This window comes from Enhydra lutris, unplaced genomic scaffold (assembly GCF_002288905.1).
Source record: "Enhydra lutris kenyoni isolate GAN:26980312 unplaced genomic scaffold, ASM228890v2 scaffoldscaffold9, whole genome shotgun sequence".
In the NCBI taxonomy this organism is placed as follows: Eukaryota; Metazoa; Chordata; class Mammalia; order Carnivora; family Mustelidae; genus Enhydra; species Enhydra lutris.
Genome location: NW_019154093.1, coordinates 59341821 through 59368382, shown reverse-complemented (window position 1 = coordinate 59368382; position 26562 = coordinate 59341821). Strand labels below are relative to the sequence as shown.

The 26562-nt window shown below is 35.8% G+C and overlaps 1 protein-coding gene across 1 annotated transcript in view; it reads right to left on the bottom strand.

The window, feature by feature from the left end:
• LOC111143366 (coiled-coil domain containing 18) overlaps positions 1-26562 on the bottom strand; it is a 108895-nt gene that overhangs the window by 63980 nt on the left and 18353 nt on the right. The window contains exons 6-14 of the mRNA XM_022497063.1: positions 26021-26117; positions 23039-23160; positions 21161-21452; positions 18383-18507; positions 17388-17548; positions 9684-9907; positions 8724-8834; positions 8118-8249; positions 370-504 (exon numbers count right to left, since the gene is read on the bottom strand). Of these exons, the coding sequence (XP_022352771.1) occupies positions 370-504; positions 8118-8249; positions 8724-8834; positions 9684-9907; positions 17388-17548; positions 18383-18507; positions 21161-21452; positions 23039-23160; positions 26021-26117 (1399 nt within the window). The remainder of the gene's footprint in view (positions 1-369; positions 505-8117; positions 8250-8723; positions 8835-9683; positions 9908-17387; positions 17549-18382; positions 18508-21160; positions 21453-23038; positions 23161-26020; positions 26118-26562) is intronic.

Below are 26562 nucleotides of genomic sequence, written 5' to 3'. Positions count from 1 at the left end.
AAAATAGGAGTACATGTATAAATATTTTAATTTTAGCATTACTAATGGGCTGTTAAGTAACTGATTTAATTACAATTAAAGGTAGGTTATAGAAACATAAGTATTTTCAGCGTTTAAACAGCATTTTCAGGGGCACCTGGCTGGCTCAGTCAATTAAATGTCTGCCTTTGGCTTGGGTGATGATCCTGGGGTCCTTGGATCGAGCCCTGCCTTGGGCTCCCTGCTCAATGGGAGTCTGCTTCTCCCACTCTCCCCCTACTTGTGCTCTCTGTTGCTATCTCTGTCTCTTTCAAATGAATAAATTAAAAAATAAATTAAAAAATGAATAAATAAATACAATAAACAGCACTTTTACAAAGACGATTTTACCCCTTTGCTTTCCGTCAGGAGTCTGTCTAGTGATTCAAGATGATGTTGTTTACATATTATATCTTGCTGCAAAATGGACATAGTCTTTTCTTGTTCTTTAAACTGTTGGTCTTTTTTCTCTAGTTGAGATTCAAGCTAAACATAAAAACACGATTTATTAACTTTCATATAATTTTTTAAGAATCATGAAACATGTTATATACAGAAAAGAATATAATACTCCCAAGTTAAATTACAACTGAAATTAAATAGACTTTGGTATTGTGCCAAATTTCCTTCAGTTTCTCTCCCTTGAGAGAAGAAATGAAATCACATAGCCAGGTCTTATCTCTCATCAATACAGTTGACTTCCTCTCTCATCAATACAGTTGACTTCCTCCCTCATCAATAGAGCTGACCCTTGACCAGCACAGGTTTGAATCGTACAGGTCCACTTATATGAGGATTTTTTACAGTATAGTGCTGTGAGTGTATTTTTTCTCTTGCTTACAATTTTTTAAATCACATTTTCTTTTCTCTGGCTTACTTTATGGTAAGAATACACTATATAATACATGTAAAATACGAAATATGTATTAGCTAACTCTTTTATTATCACCAAGGCTTCTGGTCATGAGTAGACTGTTAAGTTTCAGGGAGTCAAAAGTTAGATGTGAATTTTCAACTGTGTAGGAGGACCGTGCCCCTAACCCTTAAGTTGTTCAAAGGTCAAATGTACTATGTTGATATGGTCTGTATTATTCTCTGGCATGTCTCTCACACATGTTTTTTGTGTTTGCTACATATGTAGGTCTATGAATGATATGTAATATATTTCTATTTTGAAATTTTACACAGACAATATCAAAACACATGCAAGTTTTAGTGACTTGATTTTTTTACTCAGTATTATTTTAGATATTCATCCCTGGATAGTTATTCATGTATCCATATGTGGATCTAGTTCATTGCTTTTTCTAACAGTACAGTATTCCACTGTACCAACAAACTACAGTTTGTCTTCCCTTCTACTCAAGAACAGTTTAATATTCTATTTTTCACCATCACAACAATGTTAAATACATCCTGTGTGCACGTCCCTTTATGTATTAGAGTTTCTTTAGAATAGATCACCTAGAAGTGGACTTTCTGTAGGATAAGCACATTTCCAATTTCTTTAGGTATTTCTCTTCAAAGTGCATCAAAATTTATGCTTGTATTAGAAATGTATAAGATTCTCACTCCCACAACTTCAACAATAACTGGTGTTATCAAAATTTCAAAATACCGGGATGCCTGGGTGGCTCAGTGGGTTAAGCCTCTGCCTTTGGCTCAGGTCATGATCCCGGGGTGCTGGGATCGAGTCCCGCATGGGGCTCCTTGCTCGGTGGGGAGCCTGCCTCTCTCTCCGCCTCTCTCTCCACCTCTGCCTGCCTCTCTGCCTGCTTGTGTGCTTTCTCTCTCTCTGACAAATAAATAAAAATCTTTAAAAAAGAAAATTTCAAAATACCTTTGTGAAGACAAAACAGGAAATTACTGATATGTGTATATGCATATATGTGCATATTATATACAAAAGTGCAAAAATTATGTGATATATATAACACTCACATAAGTATATAATACAAATATGGAAGAACAAGGTTAACTAGAAAGTATTAAAACTCTGATGGGCACCTGGGTGGCTCAGTGGGTTAAGTCTCTGCCTTTGGCTCAGGTCATGATCTCAGGGTCCTGGGATCAAGTCCTGCATCTGGCTCTCTGCTCAGCAGGGACCCTGCTTCCCCCTCTCTCTCTGCCTGCCTCTCTGCCTACTTGTGACCTCTCTCTGTCAAATAAATAAATAAAATCTTTAAAAAAACAAAACTAAGGAACTCTGACAACAGTCAAACAAAAATAATCAAATAACAAATTAGAGGAACAGAACAATAAAGATGGAAGAAAAGTGAACAGAGCCTAAAGGACCTCCTGGATACCATCCAGTAGACCAAAATGCAGATCATGGGAGGAGAGGAGAGGGAAAAAGGGACACTGAAAATATCTGAAGAAATAATGATTGAAAATGTCTAAATTTGGGGCACCTGGCTGGCTCAGTTGGAAAAGCATGCAATTCTTGATCTCAGGGTCATGAGTTTGAGTCTCATGTTGGGTGTAGAAATTACTTGAATAAAAACTTAAAAAAAAAAAAAAAAGAAAGAAAGAAAGAAAGAAAATTTCTGAATTTAATGAAAGACACAGATAAAAACATCCAAGAATCTCAACTCCAAGAAAGATGAACTCAAAAGGGAACTGCATGAAGACATACTATAATGAAAAGTTTCTAAAGACAGGGGCGCCTGGGTGGCTCAGTGGGTTAAGCCTCCGCCTTCAGCTCAGGTCATGATCCCAGGGTCCTGGGATCAAGCCCCACATTGGGCTCTCTGCTCAGCAGGGAGCCTGCTTCCCCCTCTCTCTGCATGCCTCTCTGCCTATTTGTGCTCTCTGTCAAATAAATAAATAAAATCTTTAAAAAAAAAAAACTTTCAAAAAACAGAGAAACAATTTTGAAATCATCAAGAGTTAAGTGAATAATCACATACAAGGATCCACAATAACATTACAAGCAGATTCTCATCAGATACTTTGGAAGCCAAAAGACAATGTGTTGAAATGTCCACCAAGAATCCTACTATCTGGCAAAACTGTCCTTCCAAAGTGAGACAGCAATTAAGACATTCCCAGATAAATAAATGCTGAGGGGGTTTTGGCCACTAGATATGCCCTACCAGAAATGCTCAAAGGAGATCTACAAAGTGAAATGAAAGGACACCAGACAATAACTCAAAGCCATATGGAGAAATAAAACTCTCAATAAAGATAACTGCAAGGATAATTACAAATCTAGTATTATTCTAACAACGGTTGTAATTACATTTTTTGTTTTCTATAGGATTTAAGAGCCTAATATATTTAATGAAAAAAAAAACAGTTAGTGTAATTTATTAGTATAAATTTGGTTTCAATTCCAAGTCTTCTTTTCTACATAATTTGAGAGACTAATACATTTGAATGAATTATTAGCTTATGTTTTAGGGCACACAATGTATAAAGAGATAATTTTGTGACATTAAAATTAGAAAGGAGTGAAAATGGAGCTGTAAAAGGAACAATTTTTGTATATTACTGAAGTTAGTGTGGTACAAATTCAAATTAGAATAATAAAACTTTAGAATATTAAATGTAATATCCATTCTTTAAAAAAAAGGGGGGGGGCGCCTGGGTGGCTCAGTGGGTTAAAGCCTCTGCCTTAGGCTCAGGTCATGGTCCCAGGGTCCTGGGATCAAGCCCCGCATCGGGCTCTCTGCTTAGTGGGGAGCCTGTTCCTCCTCTCTCTCTCTCTCTGCCTGCCTCACTGCCTACTGGTGATCTCTGTCTGTAAAATAAATAAACAAAATCTTTTAAAAAATAAAATAAAATAAAATAAATGTAATACCCATGACAACCACACATATAGCAATACAATATTCACAATAGAGAATGGAAATGAGAAAATAATTTTAAAATTTCACTACAAAAAACAAACTAAATTCAAAAGGAGACAGTAATGTAGGAAAGGAGGGACAAAGAGCTATAAGGCCTATAGAAAACAAACAGCATGATGACAAAAGTCAGTCAGTCTCTATCAGTATTTACCTTAAATATAAATGGATTAAGCTCTCCAATCAAAAGATAGAGACTGACAGAAGATAAAACACATGATTCAACTATAGTTGTCCCTTGAACAATGTAGAGATTAGGGTGGTTGACTGCATGTGCAGTTGAAAGTAAGTGTATAACTTTTGTCTCCACAGAAACTTAACTAATAGCCTACTGTTGACCAAAGCCTTACCAATAACATAAACAGATTAACACATATTTTGTATCTTACATGTATCATATTCTTAGAATAAAATAAGCTAGAGGAAAAATATCAATAAAATCATAAGAGAAAATACATTTACAGTACTGCTTTAAAAAATCCACAAATAAGTGGACCCATGTAGTTCAAACTCTTGTTGTTCAAGGGTCAACTGTATATGCTGTCTATAAGAGATTCACTTGAGATCCAAAGACACAAACGTGTTGAAAATGAAAGGATAGAAAAACATATTCCATGCAAATAAGTAACCAAAAGAGAGCAGGGGTACCTACACAAATATAAGACACTTTATATCAAAAAAGGTTTTAAAAGACAAAGAAGGACATTATTTACTAGAAGGCTCAAAATAGTAGTGAGATTTAATAATTATAAAGTTTACTCATGTAATGACAGATCATCAAAATATATGAGGCAAAAACTGACAGAACTGAAGGGAAAAATAAACAGTTCTACAAAAATAGTTGGAAACTTCAATACCCCACTCATAATAATTAGAAGACCAGACAGAATATAAATACGGAAACAGAGGACTTAACATAATAAATCAACTAGATCTAACAGACATATACAGAACACTCTACCCAACAACAGAATACACATTCTTCTCAAGTGTAAAGGGCACATTTTGCAGGACAGACCATGTTAGGCCACAAATTGAAATTTCAACAAATTTAGAAGTACAGATATCATTCAAAGTATCTTCTCCAACAACAACCAGATGAAATTAGAAATGAATAATGAAAGGAAAATTTAAAAATTCACAAGATTGGGACATTAATTAAACAAAAGATTTTTAAACAATCAATGAATCAAAGAATTCACAAGGGAAAGTAGAAGATAATCAGGAGACAAATGAAAACAAAAACACCAGTTACCAAAACTTGAGACACAGCCAAGTGGAGCTAAGGGGTAATTTACAGCTATAAATGCTTACATTCAAAAACAAAAAAGATCTCAAGTCAATAATTTAACTTCAAAACATAAGGAACTAGAAAAAGAAGAATAAAACAAACCCAAAGCCAGCTGAGGGAAGGAAAGAATAAAGATTACAGTAAAAATCAACAAAATGGAGGACAGAAAACAAAGTATATCAATGAAATGAAAAGTTAGCTCTTAGAAAAAACAAAACAAAATTGATAAATCTTTAGCTGAGTAGATTAAAAAACAGAGAAGGCAAATTACCAAAATCAGAATTGAAAGTGGGAATAGTACTGCCAATTACACAGAAACAAAAAAGGTCATAAGGGAGTACTATGAATAACTGTATGCCCACAAACTGAATAATCTAAATGAAATGGACACATTCCTATAAATCAAAACCTACAAAGACTATATAATGAAGAAACAGATCATCTGAATAATGACCTAAAACTAATAAGAGGTTCAATCAGTAATCAAAATCTCCCAACAAAGAAAAGCCTTGAACCTGATAGATTGACTAGTGAATTCTACCAAACATTTAAAGAATACCAATGTTCAACTTCAGCCACATGACAACTTCTTTCAAGATATGTCTCAAGGCAAAGAAAACAAAAGCGAAAATGAACTTTTGGGACTTCATCATGATCAAAAGCTTCTGCACAGCAAAGGAAACAGTCAACAAAACAAAGCGGCAACCCATGGAATGGGAGAAGATATTCACAAATCACAGTACAAAGGGCTGATATCCAATATCTATAAAGAAGTCCTCAAACTCAACACACACAAAACAGATAATCACATCAAAAAATGGGCAGAAGACATTAACAGACACTTCTCCAAAGAAGACATACAAATGCCTAACAGACACATGAAAAAATGTTCATCATCACTAGCCCAGCGAGATTCAAATCAAAACCACATTGAGATACCACCTTACACCATATACACTTATAATGGCCAAAATTAACAAGACAGTAAACAATAAGCGTTGGAGAGGATGTGGAGAAAGGGGAACCCTCTTCCACTGCTGGTGGGAATGCAATTTGGTGCAGCTACTTTGGAAAACAGTGTGGAGATTCCTTAAGAAATTAAATATAGAGCTACCCTATGACCCTGCAATTGCACTATTGGGTATTTACCACAAAGATACAGATGTAGTGAAAAGAAGGGCCATTTGTACCCCAATGTTCACAGCAGCAATGGCCACAGTCACCAAACTGTGGAAAGAACCAAGATGCCCTTCAACAGATGAATGGACAAAGAAGATATGGTCCGTATACACAATGGAGTATTATGTCTCCATCAGAAAGGATGAATACCCAACTTTTGTATCAACATGGATGGGACTGGAAGAGATTATGCTGAGTGAAGTAAGTCAAGCAGAGAGAGTCAACTATCACATGGTTTTGCTTATTTGTGGAGCATAAGGAATAACATGGAGGACATGGGGAGATGGGGAGGAGAAGTGACTTGGGGGAAATTGGAGGAGGAGATGAACCATATGAACCATGAGAGACTGGACTCTGACAAACTGAGGGTTTTGGAGGGGAAGGGGATGGGAGGATGGGTGAGCCTGGTGGTGGGTATTATGGAGGGCACGTATTGCATGGAGCATTGGGTGTGTGGTGCATAAACAATGAATTCTGGAACAATGAAAAGAAATTTTAAAAAATAAATACAAATTAAAAAAAAAATACCAATGTTCAGGGGTACCTGGATGACTTGGCCAGTTGAGCATCTGACTAATGATTTCTGCTGAGGTCATGATCTCATGGGATCAAGCAACACATTGGGTTCTATGCTCAGTATGGAGTCTGCTTGAGATTCACTCCCTCTGCCCCTCTGCCCCTCCGTCCACCTCCCTCCACACTCTCTTTCTCCCTCTGTCAAAAAAATATAAAATACCAATCTTTCTCAAACTTTTCCAAAAAAGTTAAGAAAGTGAGAACACTTTTTAACTAATTCTGAGACCAGATTTAACCTGATACTAAAACCAGACACAGACACAAATGGAAAACTACAGATCAATATCCCTTATGAACATTAATGCCAAAATCAATATAATACTAATAATCCAAATTCAGCAGCCTGGTAAAAGGATTATACACTATGATCAAGTGGGATTTATTCCTGAAATGCAAGGGTAGTTCCACTTGTAAAAATCAATCAATGTAATACACCATATAAACAGAATGAAGGAAAAAACACATGATCATCTCAACTGATGCAGAAAAGTTGACAAAACTCAACACCCTTTCATGATAAAAACACTCAACAAACTAGGAATAAAAAACAACTACCTTAACCTAATAAAAGCCATATATGGAAAACCTACAGCTAACACTGTACTGAAAATGGTGAAAAACTAAAAGCTTTTCCTCTAAGATCAAGAACAAAACAAGGATGCCCCCTTTCACTTCTATTCACCACAATACTAGAAGTTCTGGCCAGAGCAGTCAGTGTCCATTGGTAGATAAAATGATAAGCAAAATGTGGTATATACAGACAACAGAATATTATTCATTCTTATAAAAGAAGTAAATTCTGCAATATGCCACAACATGGATGAGCCTTGAGGACGTTATGCTAAGTGAATTAAGCCAGTCACAAAAAGACAAATAATGTATGATTCCACTTACATGAGGTACTTAGGGTAGTCAAAATCCTTGGGACAGAAGAAAGTAGAATGATGGTAGCTAGGTGATAGGGGAGGGGACAATGGGAGGTATTATTTAATAAGTATAGAGTTGCCATTCTGATACTATCCCACATGTCCCTTAGGCTCTGTTCTTTTTCCAAATCTTTTTTTCTCTCTGTTGCTCAGACTGGGTAATGTTATTGCTCTATATTTCAAGCTCATATTTTTACACACACACACACACACACACACACACACACCACCCCAATGGAGTATTATCCAGCCACAAAAAAGAAAAACATAGTATCTTACTCTTTCAATCTGCTTTTCCATTTCTTTATGCTGTTCAAGATGAATTTTCTTGGCCTTTTCAAAAGCTAAACAAATTTTCTCATGTTCTGTATTGATATTGGTTTCTAGACTCCTTATCTTTTCATTCTTTTCCTAGACATACAAATACACTTTAAAAGAATATAACTGACAACTAGTTTTACATAAAAGTACATAAGTAAAGCATTAAATTTGTCATACTCTATTCTTTGAAGAATCACAGTAGTTAATATGTAAAACTTCAAAAATATTTAAACAGTTACTGAAAAGACAAAATAGTTATTTTTAAAAACTATCAAAATAAAAAGATTTAACTATTTCAAAGTACTGAAAAGCATATCAAAGAAGTGTACCATTTCCTTCAAAATTCTACTATAATAAAAATGAGAAATTACAGATAGCAACTTGCCATATAAGCCTATAAACTTAAAAATAGCGAAGCAAAAAAATGAATCATCAGAAAAATTTACTAGAGTTTATACTTTCCTATTCGGTATACTGTACAACAATGATACTAAAACAAGCATGCTGTCACAAATCAAGTGCCTTAAAGTCACAGTGAATTTGTAGCCAAACAGTAATTTTTACCATAAGTTCCTGTTCTAGTTCTGCATTTTTTGCAGCAATAGAGGAATAAGCAACTATTTTTTCTTCTAGCTGTTTCTCGAGAGTTAAAAGTTGAGAACATTTCTTTGTCATCTGAAAACACATTGAAATAAAAATAAATAAATAAATAAATATTTCTTAAAAATTACTTTTAAAGATAAGTAACAATTTAGAAGAAAAATAGTGAAGGGAAGACCAGATATATGAGAGATTGTTCCATCTTTTTCCTAAGTGTGGGGTAAAGATTTTAAAATGAGAAATCAGACATTTTAAAAGTACTCCTATCAAAAAAAGTATTCCTACAGACAGCATCAGCTTCAGTCTAACGTGTGAATATAACATATACACATGTGGTTCTGGTCTATAATTACCTAAGAAGGCATCCTTATTCTGTCCTCAATAGAAATGAAGGTCAAATACTCACAAAACACGCATTATGCAATTTTCAAAATGTAATCCAAACATATCTGCATCAGAATCATATGCACTTGTTCACAAATGGAGATTTCTGAGCATGATTCCATACCTACTGAACCAGAATCATTAGAACAGTATCCCAAATCTGCACATTTAACAGGCATCCCAGCTCATTCTGCTGTTAGCTAACATTCAAAATCATCTATTATCACTCTTTTTCTTCTAATTACATAATCCAAATTCTTGACTTGTTGAATGTTTATTAGCCATATTAACTTATACTTGGAAGAAATAATAGACTGCCATACATTAGAAGTTCCACCATATTTGAGACCTGCTAGCCACTAGAGAGTAATTTCTTACTTTTAACATAGGTTAAAACCCAAAGGTTTCCAAATATGATTTTAAAAGATTTTATAACAGATGTATAAATCTGGACTTACATATCCAACTTTGACACAACTCTACAGGACCTTTTATCTTGTCTCCACAGTTAGTACATACAAACAGCTAATTCAAGCTTACTTCACTTTCCAGTTTGCTAGAGTTTGAAGCTTTCTCCAGCAGCTCCTCTTGTATCAGCTGAAACTGACTAGTTCTGTGGGCCATGTTAACCTTCAAATCAGAATTCTCAGCTTCTATTTCCGTCAACTTAGCACGTAGTTCTTCTATTCCAGAAGCAAGTCTTTGTCTTTCTCTTTCATACTGCTTATTCACAGTATATTGATTTTGGTCTTTTATTCTTTCTGCTAACAAACATAGAAGGAAAATTGTTCTGTATAAAACTTAAAGAATAGGGGTGCCTGGGTGTCTCAGTCTGTTAAGCATCTGCCTTTGGCTTGGGTCATAATTCCAAGGTCCTGGGATCAAGCCCTGTGTCAGGCTCCCTGCTTGGTGGATAGCCTGCTTCTCCCTCCACCCCTCCTCGCGCTCTCTCACTCATTCGCTCTCGCTCTATCCCAAATAAAGTCTTTAAAAAAAAAAAATCTTAAAAATCTTTTAAAAACAAGCTTAAATAAAAACCTATTAAATGTTGAAAAAGATGTAGTCATAAACAAAGTTTAATTTCTCATCTAAAAAAATACTAAAGGGTCGGGGCGCCTGGGTGGCTCAGTGGGTTAAGCCGCTGCCTTCGGCTCAGGTCATGATCTCAGGGTCCTGGGATCGAGCCCCGCATCGGGCTCTCTGCTCAGCAGGGAGCCTGCTTCCTCCTCTCTCTCTGCCTGCCTCTCTGCCTACCTGTGATCTCTCTCTGTCAAATAAATAAATAAAATCTTTAAAAAAAAAATTAAAAAAAATAATAAAATAAAAAATACTAAAGGGAATGGAGAATGAGACATACATTAAGGAAAATATAATGAAGGAACATAGTAAGTAGGGTACTTTCTATATTTAAGTACATAACAAAGTAGGAATATATTCTTCTGAATATATTCACTTTTCCAGACTATTCCTTTATAACAGAAAGAGTCCTTCTCTCACTCTAAAAGTACCCCCCCCTTTTTGGATAGAAAACATTGTTTTTAAAAAATCATTGTTTTAAAAAAAAGCTGTGCTGTTTCCTTAAACTGAAGTTGACCATAAAATTTCTCTGGATAACCTGGAATCATTAAGAATATTTTGATATAGTGGCACCTGGATGGCACAGTTGGTTAAGCATCTGCCTCCTGCTCGGGTCATGATCTCAGGGTCCTGGGACAGAGCCCTGAATCAGGCTCCCTGCTCAGCAAGGGAGTCTGCTTCTCCCTTTCCCTTCTGCCCTTCCCCCCACTTGTGCTTTTCCTCTCTCTCTCATGTTCTCTCTCACTCTCAAATAAATAAATAATCTTTTTCAAAAAAAGAGTATTTTCGGGGCGCCTGGGTGGCTCAGTGAGTTAAAGCCTCTGCCTTCAGCTCAGGTCATGATCCCAGGTCCTGGGATCAAGCCCCACATCTGGCTCTCTGCTCAGCAGGAAGCCTGCTTCCTCCTCTCTCTCTGCCTGCCTCTCTGCCTACCTGTGATCTCTGTCAAATAAATAAATAAAATCTTTAAAAAAAAAAGTGTTTCTTTAAAAAAAAAAAGAGTATTTTCATGTACTATATATAGATGCAAGTTCAAAAACTGAAGAACGGAATTCTTTCTAGTCTAAACTAGCTCATAAGAATTCAGTGATGCTTTCTGAAACTACTGAGGGTTAGCAAAAATAGTTGTTCGAACACATCCTTTCTCCACTACACACATATAAACCTACTCCCACCCAAAAGTGACTGAGTTTTCAGGAGTGCCTTAAAGAGGCATAATCTATATGGCATGAAAACACACATAGGTATGGAAATGTGTAGAGATGTATTATGCTTTCAAGGGTTGCTTAAGCAGCCACCTCCTACCAATTCTCCGTATTCCTAATAGTTCACAATTTAGGCTATCTATCTATCATTAGCTCTATACTCTTTGATGTAAGAAAATTTATAACATATTTGTTAACACCGCTAATAACTAGCATGCACTCTGTTAATAATCTCATTACTCATCCCTATTCTCTCTAATCACCTATCTAATTTTCTCTGCTGTCATTTTTCCTGCCACCAGTCAATTATACTTGAAGATAGACCATGATAAGTTAAAGATACATAAGTTAACCACTAGGGCAACCATTAAGAAAATAAAGAGGTATAGTTAGCTAATCAATAGTGGAGACAAGAATGGAATACTAAAACATAACTGATCCAAAAGAAAGCAGGAAAGATGAATAAAGGCCATTAAAATAAATACCAAACAAGCACCAAGATGACAGTTTTTCTCTCCCTCTCCCTTTGCCCCCCTACAAGGGGGCAAAAGTATTATTATTTAAATAAATAAAAAGGTACTTGATGTAAATTTTACTTACAATAAAGTGCACCCATTTAAAATAAAAAGTTCGATACATTTGGTCAAATGTTTGTTTTTTTCATAGGCTTATATCTTTGTAACTATCACCACAATCAAGACATCTAACATTTCCATCAGAAACAAATGGCCAACAGACAGACATATGAGAAAGTGTTCAACATCACTAAGTATCAGGGAAATGCAAATCAAAACCTCAGTAAGATATCACCTCATACCTGCCAGAACAGCTAAAATAAAAAACACATGTGGAAAACAATATGGAAGCTCCTTAAAAAAACAAAAACAGAGGGGCGCCTGGGTGGCTCAGTGGGTTAAAGCCTCTGCCTTTGGCTCAGGTCATGATCCCAGGACCCTGGGATCATGGGCTCTCTGCTCAGCGGGGAGCCTGCCTGCCCCCTACTGCTTCCCTCTCTGCCTACTTGTCATCTCTATCTGTCAAATAAATAAATAAATTCTTTAAAAGAAAAACAAGCAGAATTATTATATGATTTACTAATTTTACTACTGGGTGTATACCCAAAGAAAATGAAAACACTAACTCAAAAAGATATATGCACCCCTATATTTATTCCATTATTATTTACAATAGCCAAGATATGGAAGCAACCTAAGTGTCCACCGATAAATGAATGAATAAAGAAGATAGGGTATGGGCATGTATAAAATGGAACATTACATTTCAGTAATATCAACCTTAAAAGTAATATCAGCCATAAAAAATAAAAAATAATGAGATTTTGCCATTTGCTACATAAATGGACCTAGAGGATATAATGCTAACTGAAATAAGTCAGAGAAAGACAAATATTGTTTGATTTCACTCACATGTGGAATTTAAGAAACAAATGAACAAAGAAAAAAACCACAAAAATACACTCATATATGGAGAACAAATTGGTTGTTGCCAGAGGGTGGAGAAAGTTAAATAGATAAAAAGGATTAAGAGTACACTTATCATGATGAATGCTGAGTAATGTATAGAAATGTTGAATTACTATATTGTATACCTGAAGCTAACATAACACGCTATGTTAATTATACTTTAATTTTTTAAAAAACCCCAAAACCAGAAAAACATTCCCGCAGGATCCCTTGTACTCCTTCTCAGTTTCCTTCGGGTTTAATTGTCTTTAATTTTTCTTACAGTGAAAGCTTAGATTATTGATTTTAAACATTTCTTCTTTTCTAATCTAAGTCTTCTAAGGTATAAAATTATCTTTAGGCAATGCTATAGCTGACACTAATTTTTATATGTTGTATTTTCATTTTATTTACTTCACAATATCCTATAATATCTTTTGTGTGTGTTTATTTCCAAATATTTAGAATTTTCTGGCTATTTTTTGTTATTAGTAGTGAACACTAGGTTGTATGAATGAAACTGATTTCAGTTTTTTTTTTAATTTCAGTTTTTTAAAATGTTTTGAGACTTCACTTAGCAGCCAGCATATGGAGTATCTTAATGAATATTTTAAATACATTTGAGAAAATTGTATATTCTGGTGATTACTGTATAGAGTGAATGTCAATCATATTAAACTTCTTTATAGTACTTAAGTCTTCTTTCCTCTTAATGATTTTTTTTTAAGATTTTATTTATTTATTTGACAGAGAAAGATCACAAGTAGGCAGAGCAGCAGGCAGTGAGAGGGGGAAGCAGGCTCCTTGCCGAGCAGAGAGCCTGATGCAGGACTTGATCCCAGGACCCTGAGATCATGACCCGAGCGGAAGGCAGCGGCCCAACCCACTGAGTGACCCAGGCGCCCCTTCTTAATGATTTTCTGTGTACTTGTTCTATCAATTACTGAGAAAGTACTCTGAAATCTTCAGATATATATGTGGGTTTGTTAATTTATCCTTCTAGTTCTGTCAGCCTCAACTCTGATTTGTCCAAAATTAATATAGTTATTCCAGCTATTTTTTATTAATATATAATTGACATATAACACTATATTAGTTTCAGGTGTATGACATAATGACTTGGTATGTGTATGTATTTTGAAATGATTACTACAATAAGTCTATTTAATATACATCATCACATATAGTTACAAATTTTAGGGAGAGATGACAGCTTTTAAGATCTTCTCTCCCACATAAACAATGAATCCTGGAACACTGCATCAAAAACAAATGACTAACATAACACAATAAAGAAAAAGAAAGATATTCTCTCCCAACAATTTTTATACATCTAATACGGTATTAGTAACTATAGTCATCATGCTATATATTACATCTCCAGGACTTGTTTATATTATAACTGAAAGTTTGTACCTTTTGACCACATTTACCCATTTTCCCCACCCCTAAGTCCTGCCTCTGGCAAACACCAGTTTGTTCTCTATGAGTTTGTTTTGTTGTTTTGACATTTCATACATAAGCAAGATCACGCAGTATTTGTCTTTCTCTGCCTGACTTCTTGTTTAACCTAATGTCGTCAAGGTTCATCCATGTTGTCACAAGTGGCAGGGTGTCTTTTTTATGGCTGAATAATATTTCAGCGTGTATGCATACATTATATACATATATATATAGTATAGGAGTGCAGACATCTTTTCAAGATAGTGATTTCAGGGGGTTGGCAGGATGGAGTAACCAGATGATGGGTATTAAGGAGGGCACATGTTGTGATGAGCACTGTGTGTTGTATGCAACTAATGAATCATTGAACACTACATCAAAAACTAATGATGTATTATATGATGGCTAACTGAACATAATAAAAAAAAGATAGTGATTTCAGATGTCAGATAAATACTCCGAACTGGAATTACTGCAACATATGGTAGTCCTATTTTTAATTTTTTGAGGAACTTCCATACTCTTTTCCAAAGTAACTGTACAATTTATGTGATCACCAACAGGGCACAAGGGTTCCCTTTTCTTCACATCCTCACCAATGTTTATTTCTTGCCTTTTTGATGATAGCCATTCTGACAGATGTGGGGTGATATGTCATTGTGGCTTTGATTGCATTTCCCTGATGATTAGTGCTGTTGAGCATCTTTTCATGTGTTTGTTTACCATGTGGATGTCTTCTTTGGAAGAATGTCTATGAAGATCCTCTGCCCATTTAAAAAAAATATTTTATTTATCTGAGAGAGAGAGAGAGCTAGGGGAGGAGCAGAGGGTGAGGACAAGCGGACTTTACACTGAGTGCCGAACCCAACTCGGGGCTTGATTACACAACCCTGAGATCAAGACTGAGTTGAAATCAAGAGTCAGATACTCAATGACTGAGGCAGGTACCCTGCCTCTGCCCATTTTTTTAAATAAAATTTTTTTATTATTGAGTTGCAGGAATTTTTATGTATGGATATTAACGCCTTATCAGATATGATTTACAAATGCTTTCTCCCACTTTATAGGTTGTCTTTTCTTTTGCTGGAGAGAAGCTTTTTTTTTTTTTTTTAAGATTTTTTTTTTTTTTTTAAATTTGACAGATCACAAGTAGGCAGAGAGGCAGGCAGAGAGAGACAGGAGGAGGAGGCAGGCTCCCCACCGAGCAGAGAGCCCAATGCGGGACTCGATCCCAGGACCCTGAGACCACGACCCGAGCCGAAGGCAGAGGCCCCAACCACTGAGCCACCCAGGTGCCCCTGGAGAGAAGCTTTTTAGTTTGATATAGTCCTACTTATTTTTACTTTCTTGTTTTTGATTTTGGTCTCAAGTCCAAAAGAAAATCATCATCAAGACTGATATCTAGGAGCTTTTTTCGTACATTTTCTTCTAGTTTTACGGTTTCAGGTTTTATATTCATCCATAATCCATTTTGAGTTGATTTTTGTCTGTAAGATAGTAATCTACTTTCATTCTTTTGCATTTGGCTATTCAGTTTTCCTGACAGTGTTTATTGAAAAGGCTATCCTTATCCTATCGAATGTTCTTATCTCCTTTGTTGTAAATTAATTGACTCCTTATGCACAGGTTTTGTGGTCTCTATGCTATTCCATTGATCTATGTCTGTTTTTAATGTCAATACCATACTGTTTTAAATATTATAGCTTTGTAATATAGTTTGAAATTAGGAAATGTGATGCCTCCAGCTTTTACTTTTTCAAAATTACTTTGGCTATTGGGTCTTTTGTGGTCCCCTACAAATTTTAGGATCGTTCTCCTGTTCTAGAAAAAATGTCATTGGAGGGCGCCTGAGTGGGTCAGTCAGTAAAGCATCTGCCTTCAGCCCGGGTCATGATCCCAGGGTCCTGGAATTGAGTCCTGCATGGGGATCCCTACTCAGTGGGGAGTCTGCTTCTCCCTCTCTCTTTGCCCCTCCCCTCTGCTTGTGTGTGCTCTCTCTTTATTGCTCAGATAAATAACTCTTTAAAAAAAAAAAGAAATATATCTTTGTATTTAAAAAAAAAAAAAAAAAAAGGCAGGGCGCCTGTGTGGCTCAGAGGGTTAAGCCTCTGTCTTCGGCTCAGATCATGATCTCAGGGTCCTGAGATCGAGCCCCACACTGGGCTCTCTGCTCAGCGGGGAGCCTGCTTCCCCCTCTCTACATGCCTCTCTGCCTACTTGTGATCTCTCTCTCTCAAATAAATAAAATCTTAAAAAAAAATAATAAAAATTAAAAAAAATTTTTTTTTAAAGCCACTGGAAAGGAGCTAGAAAAAGAACAACAAACAAAGCCTAAAGCCAGGAGAAGGGAAATAAAGATTAGAGCAGAAATAAATGATATAGAAACAAACAAAAAAAGAAACCCAGAATAGATCAATGAAACCAGGAACTGGTTCTCTGAAAGAATAAAACTGATAAACCCTGAGTCAGATTTATCAAAACGAAAAGAGAAGGGAACCTGGGTGCTTCTGTCAGTTAAGCATCTGCCTTTGGCTCAGATCATGATGTTGGGGTCCTAGGGCTGAGCCCTGCGTTGGGCTCCCTGCTTAGCGGGGAGTCTGCTTCATGTTCTCCCTCTGCCCCTACCCTGCTCATGCTTTCACTCACTCTGTCTCTCTCAAATTAATAAATAAAAAAATCTTAAAAAAAAAAAAAAGAGAGGGAGAGAGAGAAAGGCCTCAGAGAGATAAAATCATGAATAAGGAGAGATCAGACCAACCCAAACTAGTACTAATAGATTATCAATAATAGAAACTAAACTTTTGATAATCCATTTCTCTAAAAAATTATCATAAAAGACTTAGAATTAAGGGGTACCTCAGTGGTTCAGTCAGTTAAATGTCTGCCTCAGGTAATGATCGGGGGGGGGGGGGGGCCCGCCGCGCGGGGGGGCGCGTTTTTCCCCCTCCCCCCCTCCCCCCTCCCCTGGTTATTCTTCCCCCCCCCCCGAAAAAAATAAAAACTTAAAAAAAAAAAAAAAAGACCTAGAATTTAAAAATTCAATTTAATATACTCACCTAATTGACTACCTCCTAGTTTTACCGGTTCTGTCTCTAAACTATTTAATTTGCCACTTTCTTGTTTGTCATTACAAGCAATAAGACTCTTAGATAACTGATTTGCAGCCAGGTTTGCCTGAAGCTTTTGAATTTCTGCCTCCTTTATTGCAAGCTTAATCCTGGAACAAAATAAAATACACCAAAAATTATTAGAAAGATCCTATATAAATATCTCATATCATTTTTATCTCAAGTTAGCAAAATTTTAAAACTCTGGTATTTGTTAACTATTGGGCAGGATGTAGAAATTCTTACATACCATTGATTGGAATCTAAACTGGTTCAGCTATTTTAAAAACTTGATAGTACCTAGTAAAACTAAAAATATACACACACCATGACCCAGCAATTTCACTTTTAGAGAAACTCTGGCATACTGTAAAAGGAAACATGTAAATGTATGTAATTTGGAGCACTTTATAATGGAAGAAAAGTAGAAACAAGGTAGCTATCAATAAATAGTGATACAGTTATAGGATAGACTCCTATATAGTTAGCTACTAAAACTAACCATACTAATCCACCCATTGATTAGTCACTCTACCTACCTCAACATTTATGAATTTAAAAAATAATGCTGAGTGAAAAAGCAAAATTACAAACAATATAAGCACATAGTATATTTTCCATGTATGGATGTAAACATATACAAAATGGACTGAAGAATATACACCCAATTCAGGATGGTGGACACTTAGGAGGAGAATGAGACTAGTGAGAAGGAACATCCCATAATGTTTTTACTTTTTACTTAAACACATTTGGAAAAAAAAAAATCACAGAATGTTAGGAAGAATCAATTACTAGTTGTGGAAACACAGATATTTGTTATAATACTTGCAGAACTTTTCTGTACATTTTTCATCTTCTCAAAGATTAAATTAATTTAATTACCAATTTTTAAAAAACACATCTGAAGTTTCAGATGCAACTTCAGCATCTGAAAACCATACCTCAATTCTGAAATCACCATTTTATTTGCCTCACAGCAGCCAATGTAATTGTCTTCCTTGTTTGAGAAACTATTCATCTGGTGTTTAGAAAGAGATGATTTAAAACCAAACATTTCTCTTTTTAACTGCAAATTTAAAAAAACAAACACATGTAAACTTACATCGACGATGCAACTGTTTTATTATTCAGAACTCCAATTTTTAAAAATTATGTGAATTAATAGAAATAACCTAAGGTCCATCAACAGGATAAATGTATAAATACATTATGAAATGTTAAGACAGCAGGAAAACCACAAGAGTTAAAATAAACCTGCGTTATATAAATCATTTGGAGACATCATATAACACAACATTAAGTGAAAAACAACAGAGGCACATGTAGTATTTTCCAAAAATATATTAGTAATATATGTTTTTCTAGAGCATTCATATGTGGCAACATTTAAAATATAGACAAGAAGGATACACATGAGTCTCAGAATAGTGCCTACCTCTGTGGACAGATTGAAAGGACTGGGATCTAACACAGTACATAAAGAGGCTTTATTTATCTGTAAAATTTTATTCTAAAAAAATCTGAAGTGGATATCACAATATATTACTCAGATATAACAAGTGGTATGGGCTTTTCTGTATGTTTGAACAATAGAGAATTTTTTTAATTAGTTGTGAAAGGGGGTAAGATAAGCACTTAATGACTACTACCTTCAAATTATAACCAAATCAAGCTTCCTAGAAATGAAAAAAATTCACATTTCCAAACCATGTAATTCCTAGCATTGCATGAAACACAGAATCAAACATATATTACCACACCAACTTCAGATTCACATAGAAAGTAATTCTTGATATTGAGTCAAATGAGAATATCAGTTTAAAATGAATGCTATTGGGCTCCTGGGTGGCTCAGTCAGTTAAGCATCTGTCTTCAGCTCACATCATAAACCCAGGGTTCTGGGGTAGAGACTTGCATCGGGCTCCCTGCTCAGCAGGGAGCCTGCTTCTCCTTCTCCCTCTGCTCCTATCCCCACTTATTCTCTCTCTCTCTCTCTCCCTTTTAAATAAATAAAATCTTTTTAAAAAATTAAAAAATGAATACAATCTGCATCTAATTACTGTCAAATTTCAAAAGTACACAGTACATTAAAAACCTAAGCAAAAAATCAGGATCCTAGAAAAGCAGATATAGCAGAGGTCTGGGAACCAAAAATCATGCATTCTAGCTTTAATTCTGCTACCAGCTAGTTGTAAAAGTTACTTACTTCCTTGGTGCTACATTTCTTCAGCAATAAAATGACGGTGTTGAATCAAACGATTTCTAAGGCCCCTTTCAGCTTATTAATTCCATGGTAGTTTAAAATTGGTAAGAGTCTACCACCCCTTCAAATATATTTGAAACCATCCATGAGATTTTTATCTACGCTCTTTTCCTGATCTCACCCTTATCGTACATGTATCAATAATGGGTTTCTGATACAGTTATATTTACTTTCTTCCTAATCTCACATATATATGGTCATATATATAACTGAAAGAGAAATGGTGGTGAGCTGCTATCATAAAAACATTTTAATGTTCTGTGCATTCTAATAAGTACATGAAAAGTCACACAACATCATTAGTCATTAGAAAAATGCAAATTAAAACTACAATGTGATACCACTTTATACCCACTAAGATGGCTATAATCTAAAAGACAGATAATAAAAGATGTTGGCTAGGATGCAGAAAAACAGGAACAATCATACATTCCTGGTGAGAACCTAAAATGGTACAGCTACTCTGGAAAACAGTTTAACATAACTTTACCATATGACACAGAAAGTCCACTCCTAGGTAACTATCTACTCAAAAGAAATGAAAAGTATGTCCACAAAAACAGTTGTATGCAAATGTTCACAGTAGCATTGTTTTTAATAGTCCAAAAGTAGAAGCAATCCAAATGTCCATCTAATGGTGAATAGATAAATAAAATGTGGTATATCCATACAATGGACTAATATTCAACAATAAAAGGAAATGAAGTACTGATATGTGTCACAATGGATGATCCCCCCAAATTTTTAGAATGCAAGAAAGCATATATTGTATAATTTTATTTATATGAAATGCTCAGAAAAGACAAATCTCTAGAGACAAGAAAGTAGATTCGTGGTTCCCTAGGTGTGGGTGTGGGTACAAGGACTAATTATAAATAAGCACAAAGATCTTTTGGGGATGATAAAAATGTTTGAAAACTAGATCGTGGTATTGTTCCAAAACTTGCAAGGTTACTAAAAATAACTGAACGGTACAATTAAAATTAGTGAATACTATGCTATGTCAATGTTACTTAAATGAAGCTATTTTTTAAAAATCCTGTGTCAGGGTGCCTGGGTGGCTCAATCAGTTAAGTCGCTGCCTTCAGCTCAGGTCATAATCTCAGGGTCCTGGGATGAAGCCCCACGTCAGGCTCCCTGCTCGGTGGAGAGCCTGCTTCTCCCTCTCCCTCTGCCTGCTGCTCTGCCTACTTGTGCTCTCTGTCAAAAAAAAAAAATCCTGTGTCATTCTTACATATGGCACCTCAGAGACTAAGACAGGGTGGAAGAGTAGAAAGGTTAAGTGCAGAAAAAGAAAAGGGATTAGACAGAAAAGAAATTCATGATTGAAAGTACAGATATGTAAAAATACGTACATACATACAGACATACATATATGTACACTAATAAAGCAACCACAAGATGATGACCTCTCATAAAGCAGTTCAGTAAAATTTTCTTTTTCACCCATACTTACTGGCAACTGGGACATAACTTTTTCCAAACTTCTCAGTTCCACCCTTGAACTTTCTATTTCTTGTTGACACAAATCCAGTCGCTCATTCTGTGCTACAACACGGACCTTTAATTCTCGGTTTTCATTCATTAGAGAAAATTTTTCTCTAAGTACTTCTTCTTTGTCCTCTAATTCACTCTCTAGCTTCAGAATACTTTGCCTAGACTCAGTCAGTTGTGCCATAATTTCTGAATTTTTCACTGCCATGAGCCTTAATTTTTCTTTTCCATTGTTATTTTCTTCTTTTAACTGCCTATGAAGAAACAAGCATAAAAATGAGAATAAAATATACATCTATTTTCAGTAGTCATATTTAGTTAATCTCACTTTTAAAATATTTTTAAAGCTTTAATTCTAGAACAGTAACACCAGCTCACTTTACTGAGTGCCTACTTTCTGCATGCTAGGCACCCACAACTTTATGTGGGGAGCACTATTATCATTCTCTGTTTACAGATAAGGAAACCAAGCTATAGAAAGGTTATGAAACTTTGCCAGTATCTCACAGTAAATAGGAGGGCAGGATAATTCCATTAACTTCAAAGCATTTCTGTTCCCTTTTGAAAAGTGTAAGACAGGAGATCTAACTCCAAAATCCTAATTCAACATATTGCAACATCAAGAAAGTTTTAAATTATATAAGGAAAAATTATGAACTATTAGCCATAACTCTAAGAAAAGTAATCAACCATTAACTGAATACTAAACAGTATTATTTTCAAATATATATACCCACACACACCCACATACACCTATAAAAACATGTCAAACATTAGAACAATCTAATCTTTAGAACTATTGGTGAATGGATTAATGGATATAAAAATGTGGTACAGCCATAGAGCAGAATAATATTCAACAATAAAAAATTAAATACTGAAATACATCACAATGCATTCATAGTTTCCTATTTCACATTTTTAATGTCTCTGAAATGAGAAGTCTGGACTAAGTAATTCATCATGATTTGAAGAACACATATTTTACGAACAAGCTAATGTCACACTACAAGGACAGTATGTGTGTGTTCATTTTCTCTAAATATATGCAAAACAAATATCTTGATCATATTACTCTGTATTTACAAGTATATTAATATCAACATATTTTATTGGTTAAGAATCCTAACGTTAGCACCTGAATGTTTATAGCAGCAATGTCCACAATACACAAACTATGAAAAGAACCTAGATGTCCATCAACAGATGAATGGATAAAGAAAATGTGGTATATATATATATATATATACAATGGAATATTATACAGCCATCAAAAGAAATGAAATCTTGCCATTTGCGACGACGTGGATGGAACTAGAGGGTATTATGCTTAGCGAAATAAGTCAATCGGAGAAAGACAACTATCATATGATTTCCTTATATGAGGAAGTGGAGATGCAACATGGGGGGTTTGGGGGGTAGGAAAAGAATAAATGAAACAAGATGGGATCAGGAGGGAGACAAACCATAAGAGACTCTTAATCTCACAAAACAAACTGAGGGTTGCAGGGCGGGGGGGAGGGGGAGAGGGTGGTGGGGTTATGGACAATGGGGAGGGTATGTGCTATGGAGAGTGCTGTGAAGTGTGTAAACCTGGTGATTCATAGACCTGTACCCCTGGGGCTAGTAATACATTATATGTTTATAAAAATATATAAAAAAATTATTTAGTAAAAAAAAAGAATCCTAACGTTACCTAGAAAACAATTTCAGTCATGAAACCTATCTTTCTATGCAATTTAAGGCCATAATTACAATATACAAATATTCTATCTTATAATGTTTCAGTTCTTTTTTCATTTCCACACAAAAGTCCTTTTTCCACAACAGGATACTGTACCTTAATTTCTCTTTCAGAATTTCAAGGTCACTTTTATATAGACCACACTTTTCCTGTAGCCTTTTATTTTCTTTTTCACAGCTAATTAGATTTTTCTCTAATATTTCTTCTTCAACTTGAACCTAAAACAATAATTCATTTTAAGTGGACATACTACTGTGGTCATAAATTTTAGGTGTTCCAAAATAAAAAATAGTGATTTCAGAAATAAACATGAGAGTACAGTTCATATTCCACATGTTTAAGGCCCTGGTCTTGTAGTGAAAGGAGCAAAGTAAACTTCCTCAGCAATCACAAAGGGCAGGGAGGGGGACTCGACCATCTGTCCAGAAATGGTTAAGGCCTGTGACAGAGGGGCAATGGTACTACCATCTGAAAGTTAAGTGTTCTGGCCTCACAGGCCACAGGCAAGCAACTCATGTAGGGAATGCTACATCGAGTTAGTAAAGGCAAACTATACTGCAAATGTTCCGGAGAAATAATTCTTGAAATTTTAGCCACTGAATACTCCCACTGAAATCAAATCTAAAACAGGTAAAAGTAAAGCGCCCAGGGAGTGCCTGGGTGGCCTCAGTTAAGCATCTGCCTTTAGTTCAGGTCATGATCCCAGGATCCTGAGATCCAGCCCCACATCCAGCTGCCTGCTCAGCGGGAATCTGCTTCTCCATTTGCCCCTCCCCACTGCTCATTCTCTCAATCTCTCTCTCTCTCTCAAAGACATAAATAAAATCTTAAAAAAAAAAAAAAAAAGTCAAGCACCCAGGTTGGAGTGGTGGGAGAAGAGGGCTCAAGAGATCTGCCTCCACTTTCTGTTACATCTACGTTACTATAGGGCTCTGCTGACCACAGTTTGAAACTGAGAATCCTAAGGAGAAGTGTGAAAAAGCATCTTATGTTTTTCCTCTCTTTCCTGTATAAAGTCCTCCCTCTCCCTGAGGATATTCCCCCGCAGTGAGTATTCTACCTCCTTCATATTACCTTATAAAAGATCCCTCCTATGCTATTGCATTCCCATGGGGATCTTCTCCAAGGCTTTCAAAACAGTGACCAGATTAATGTACACTTCAGACCAGTACCTAATAAGATCCTGATTTTTAAATTTTTTTTTCATTGAAATATAGTTGGGCGCCTGGGTGGCTCAGTGGGTTGGGTCTCTGCCTTTGGCTCAGGTCATGATCCCAGGGTCCTGGGATCGAGTCCCACATCGGGCTCTCTGCTCAGTGGGGAGCCTGCCCCCCGCCCCATCTCTCTGCCTACTTGTGATTTCTCTCTGTCAAATAAATAAATAAAATCTTTAAAAAAAAAGAAAGAAATACAGTTGACACACAATGTTATATTAGTTTCAGATGTACAACAGAGTGATTCTACAACTCTATGCGTTATGCTATGCTCACCACAAGTGTAGTTCCCATCTGACACCACACAACACTATTACAATACCATTGACTCTATTTCCTATACTGTACCTTTCATCCCTGTGACTTATGCATTCCCTAACTGGAAGCCTGTACCTCCTACGGGTATAGCCATTTTGCCCTCCCCCATCCTCCTTCCCTTTCTGTGAACCATCAGTTTGTTTTCTTTATAGGTCTGATATTGCTTTTTGTTCATTTTTTTTTAGATTCCACATATAAGTGAAATCATATGGTATTTGTCCTTCTTATTAAATTTTTATTTTATTTTTTTAAAATATTTTATTTATTCATTGGACAGACAGAGATCACAAGTAGGCAGAGAAGCAGGCAGAGAGAGAGGATGAAGCAGGCTCCCTGCTGAGCAGAGAGCCCAACATGGGGCTCGATCCCAGGACCCTGGGATCATGACCTGAGCCGAAGGCAGAGGCTTTAACCACTGAGCCACCCAGGTGCCCCTTAAATTTTTATTTTTTAAAAAGATTTTATTTATTCATTTAAGAGAAAGAAAGAGAGTAAAGAGAGAGCGCAAAAACAGGGTGGGGGTAGAGGGAGAAGCAGACCCCCTGCAGAGTGGGGAGCCTGATGCTGGGCTCCATCCCAGGACCCTGAGATCATGACCTGAGCTAACCAACTGAGCCACCCAAGCACCGCTCTTATTAAATTCTTTTTTAAAGATTTTATTTATTTATTTGACAGAGAGAGAGAGAGAGAGCAAGCACAAGTAGGCAGAACAGCAGTCAGAGGGAGAGGGAAAGCAGGCCCCCCCACTGAGCAAGGAGCCTGATGTGGGGCTTGATCCCACGATCCTGGGATTGTGACCTGAGCCGAAGGCAGATGCTTAACCAACTGAGCCACCCAAACACCTCCTTATTAAAATTTTAATATTTCTTCTGTCTACCTTTCTTTGAACAGAATCATTAACTTCCTCTGTTTCAATTATTAAATCAAAATGAAAGTCTCTCACATTAGTATCTATTGACCAGACCTCCCTTCTGAGCTCAACATCTGAATATTCAGCATGTGGCCTTCCTCCAAACAGGTTTTATAATCCATGTGGCATTACTTGAAAATATTAAATGAATATAATAAAGTCACTATACTACTATGCAGAATCTGTTCAAGGAATGTTCCCTCTGAGAAGCAGAAGACAGACCCTCCCGGGGTGGCAGGTCCAGGGAGACCAATTAAAGGCTCTACAATCTACTCTGCCTTCATTTTCATTAAGGGGATGGGAACAAATTTTCTGTTTCTACATCTACGGCTCCAACTTCTGCTCACTCACCTCATCCTTCTCTGCATTTTTTTTCCTTTCTCTATATATTGTTTTTCCCCTTGTCTCCATTCTTTTCCCACTTTGGATAAAAAAAGTTTTTTGCTCATTAAAAGAAGATTATGAACACCAGCCTTAACCAGTATTTTTAAATTCTTTATTCCAACAATTTTATTATGAGGTCATAAAAATTATTCCCTGCTTTAATTCTAAGTAAACATATTCTATTTATGTCTGTTTTTATATTTAGATATAGATAGTAACACAAAACACTGAATTGGCACATCTGCTTCTTACCTTTTCCAGTTTTTCTGCCACTTTTTCTTTATAATGTTGGAAAGCTTTACTTAACTCTTCAGCATTATATAGTGCTTCATTCCTTTGTCGTTCAGCTCTAAAATTTAAAAACGGATGATTAATAAAAGTAAAGAATGTTATACATTTGACTAGTGAAACTCCAAAGTAACCTATATTTTATTGTAAGGAAAAATTAGAAATGAGCAGTACTAAAAAAGAATAGTAGGCTTAAATCGCAAAATGAATAGAGACTAAAAAATTTCCTATTATCAATATGAAAAATAAAATACATTAACTTTGAAACATACATACATTCCTATGTGTTGGCAATTTTTTTTCTTTACCTGGAAAAGATTACGGGAAGTGGCTTAGGCTATACAAATTCTCAAAGATCAGTTATTATAGAATCAGTCCACTGTCTAGTATATTAAAAATACTCAATAAATCCTATGACCTTTGCAAAGGGCAAGTAAATTTTCAAAAAGGTATTTTCAAAAGACATATCTAAAAGATATAAAAATCTGAACAACATCCAACCACTA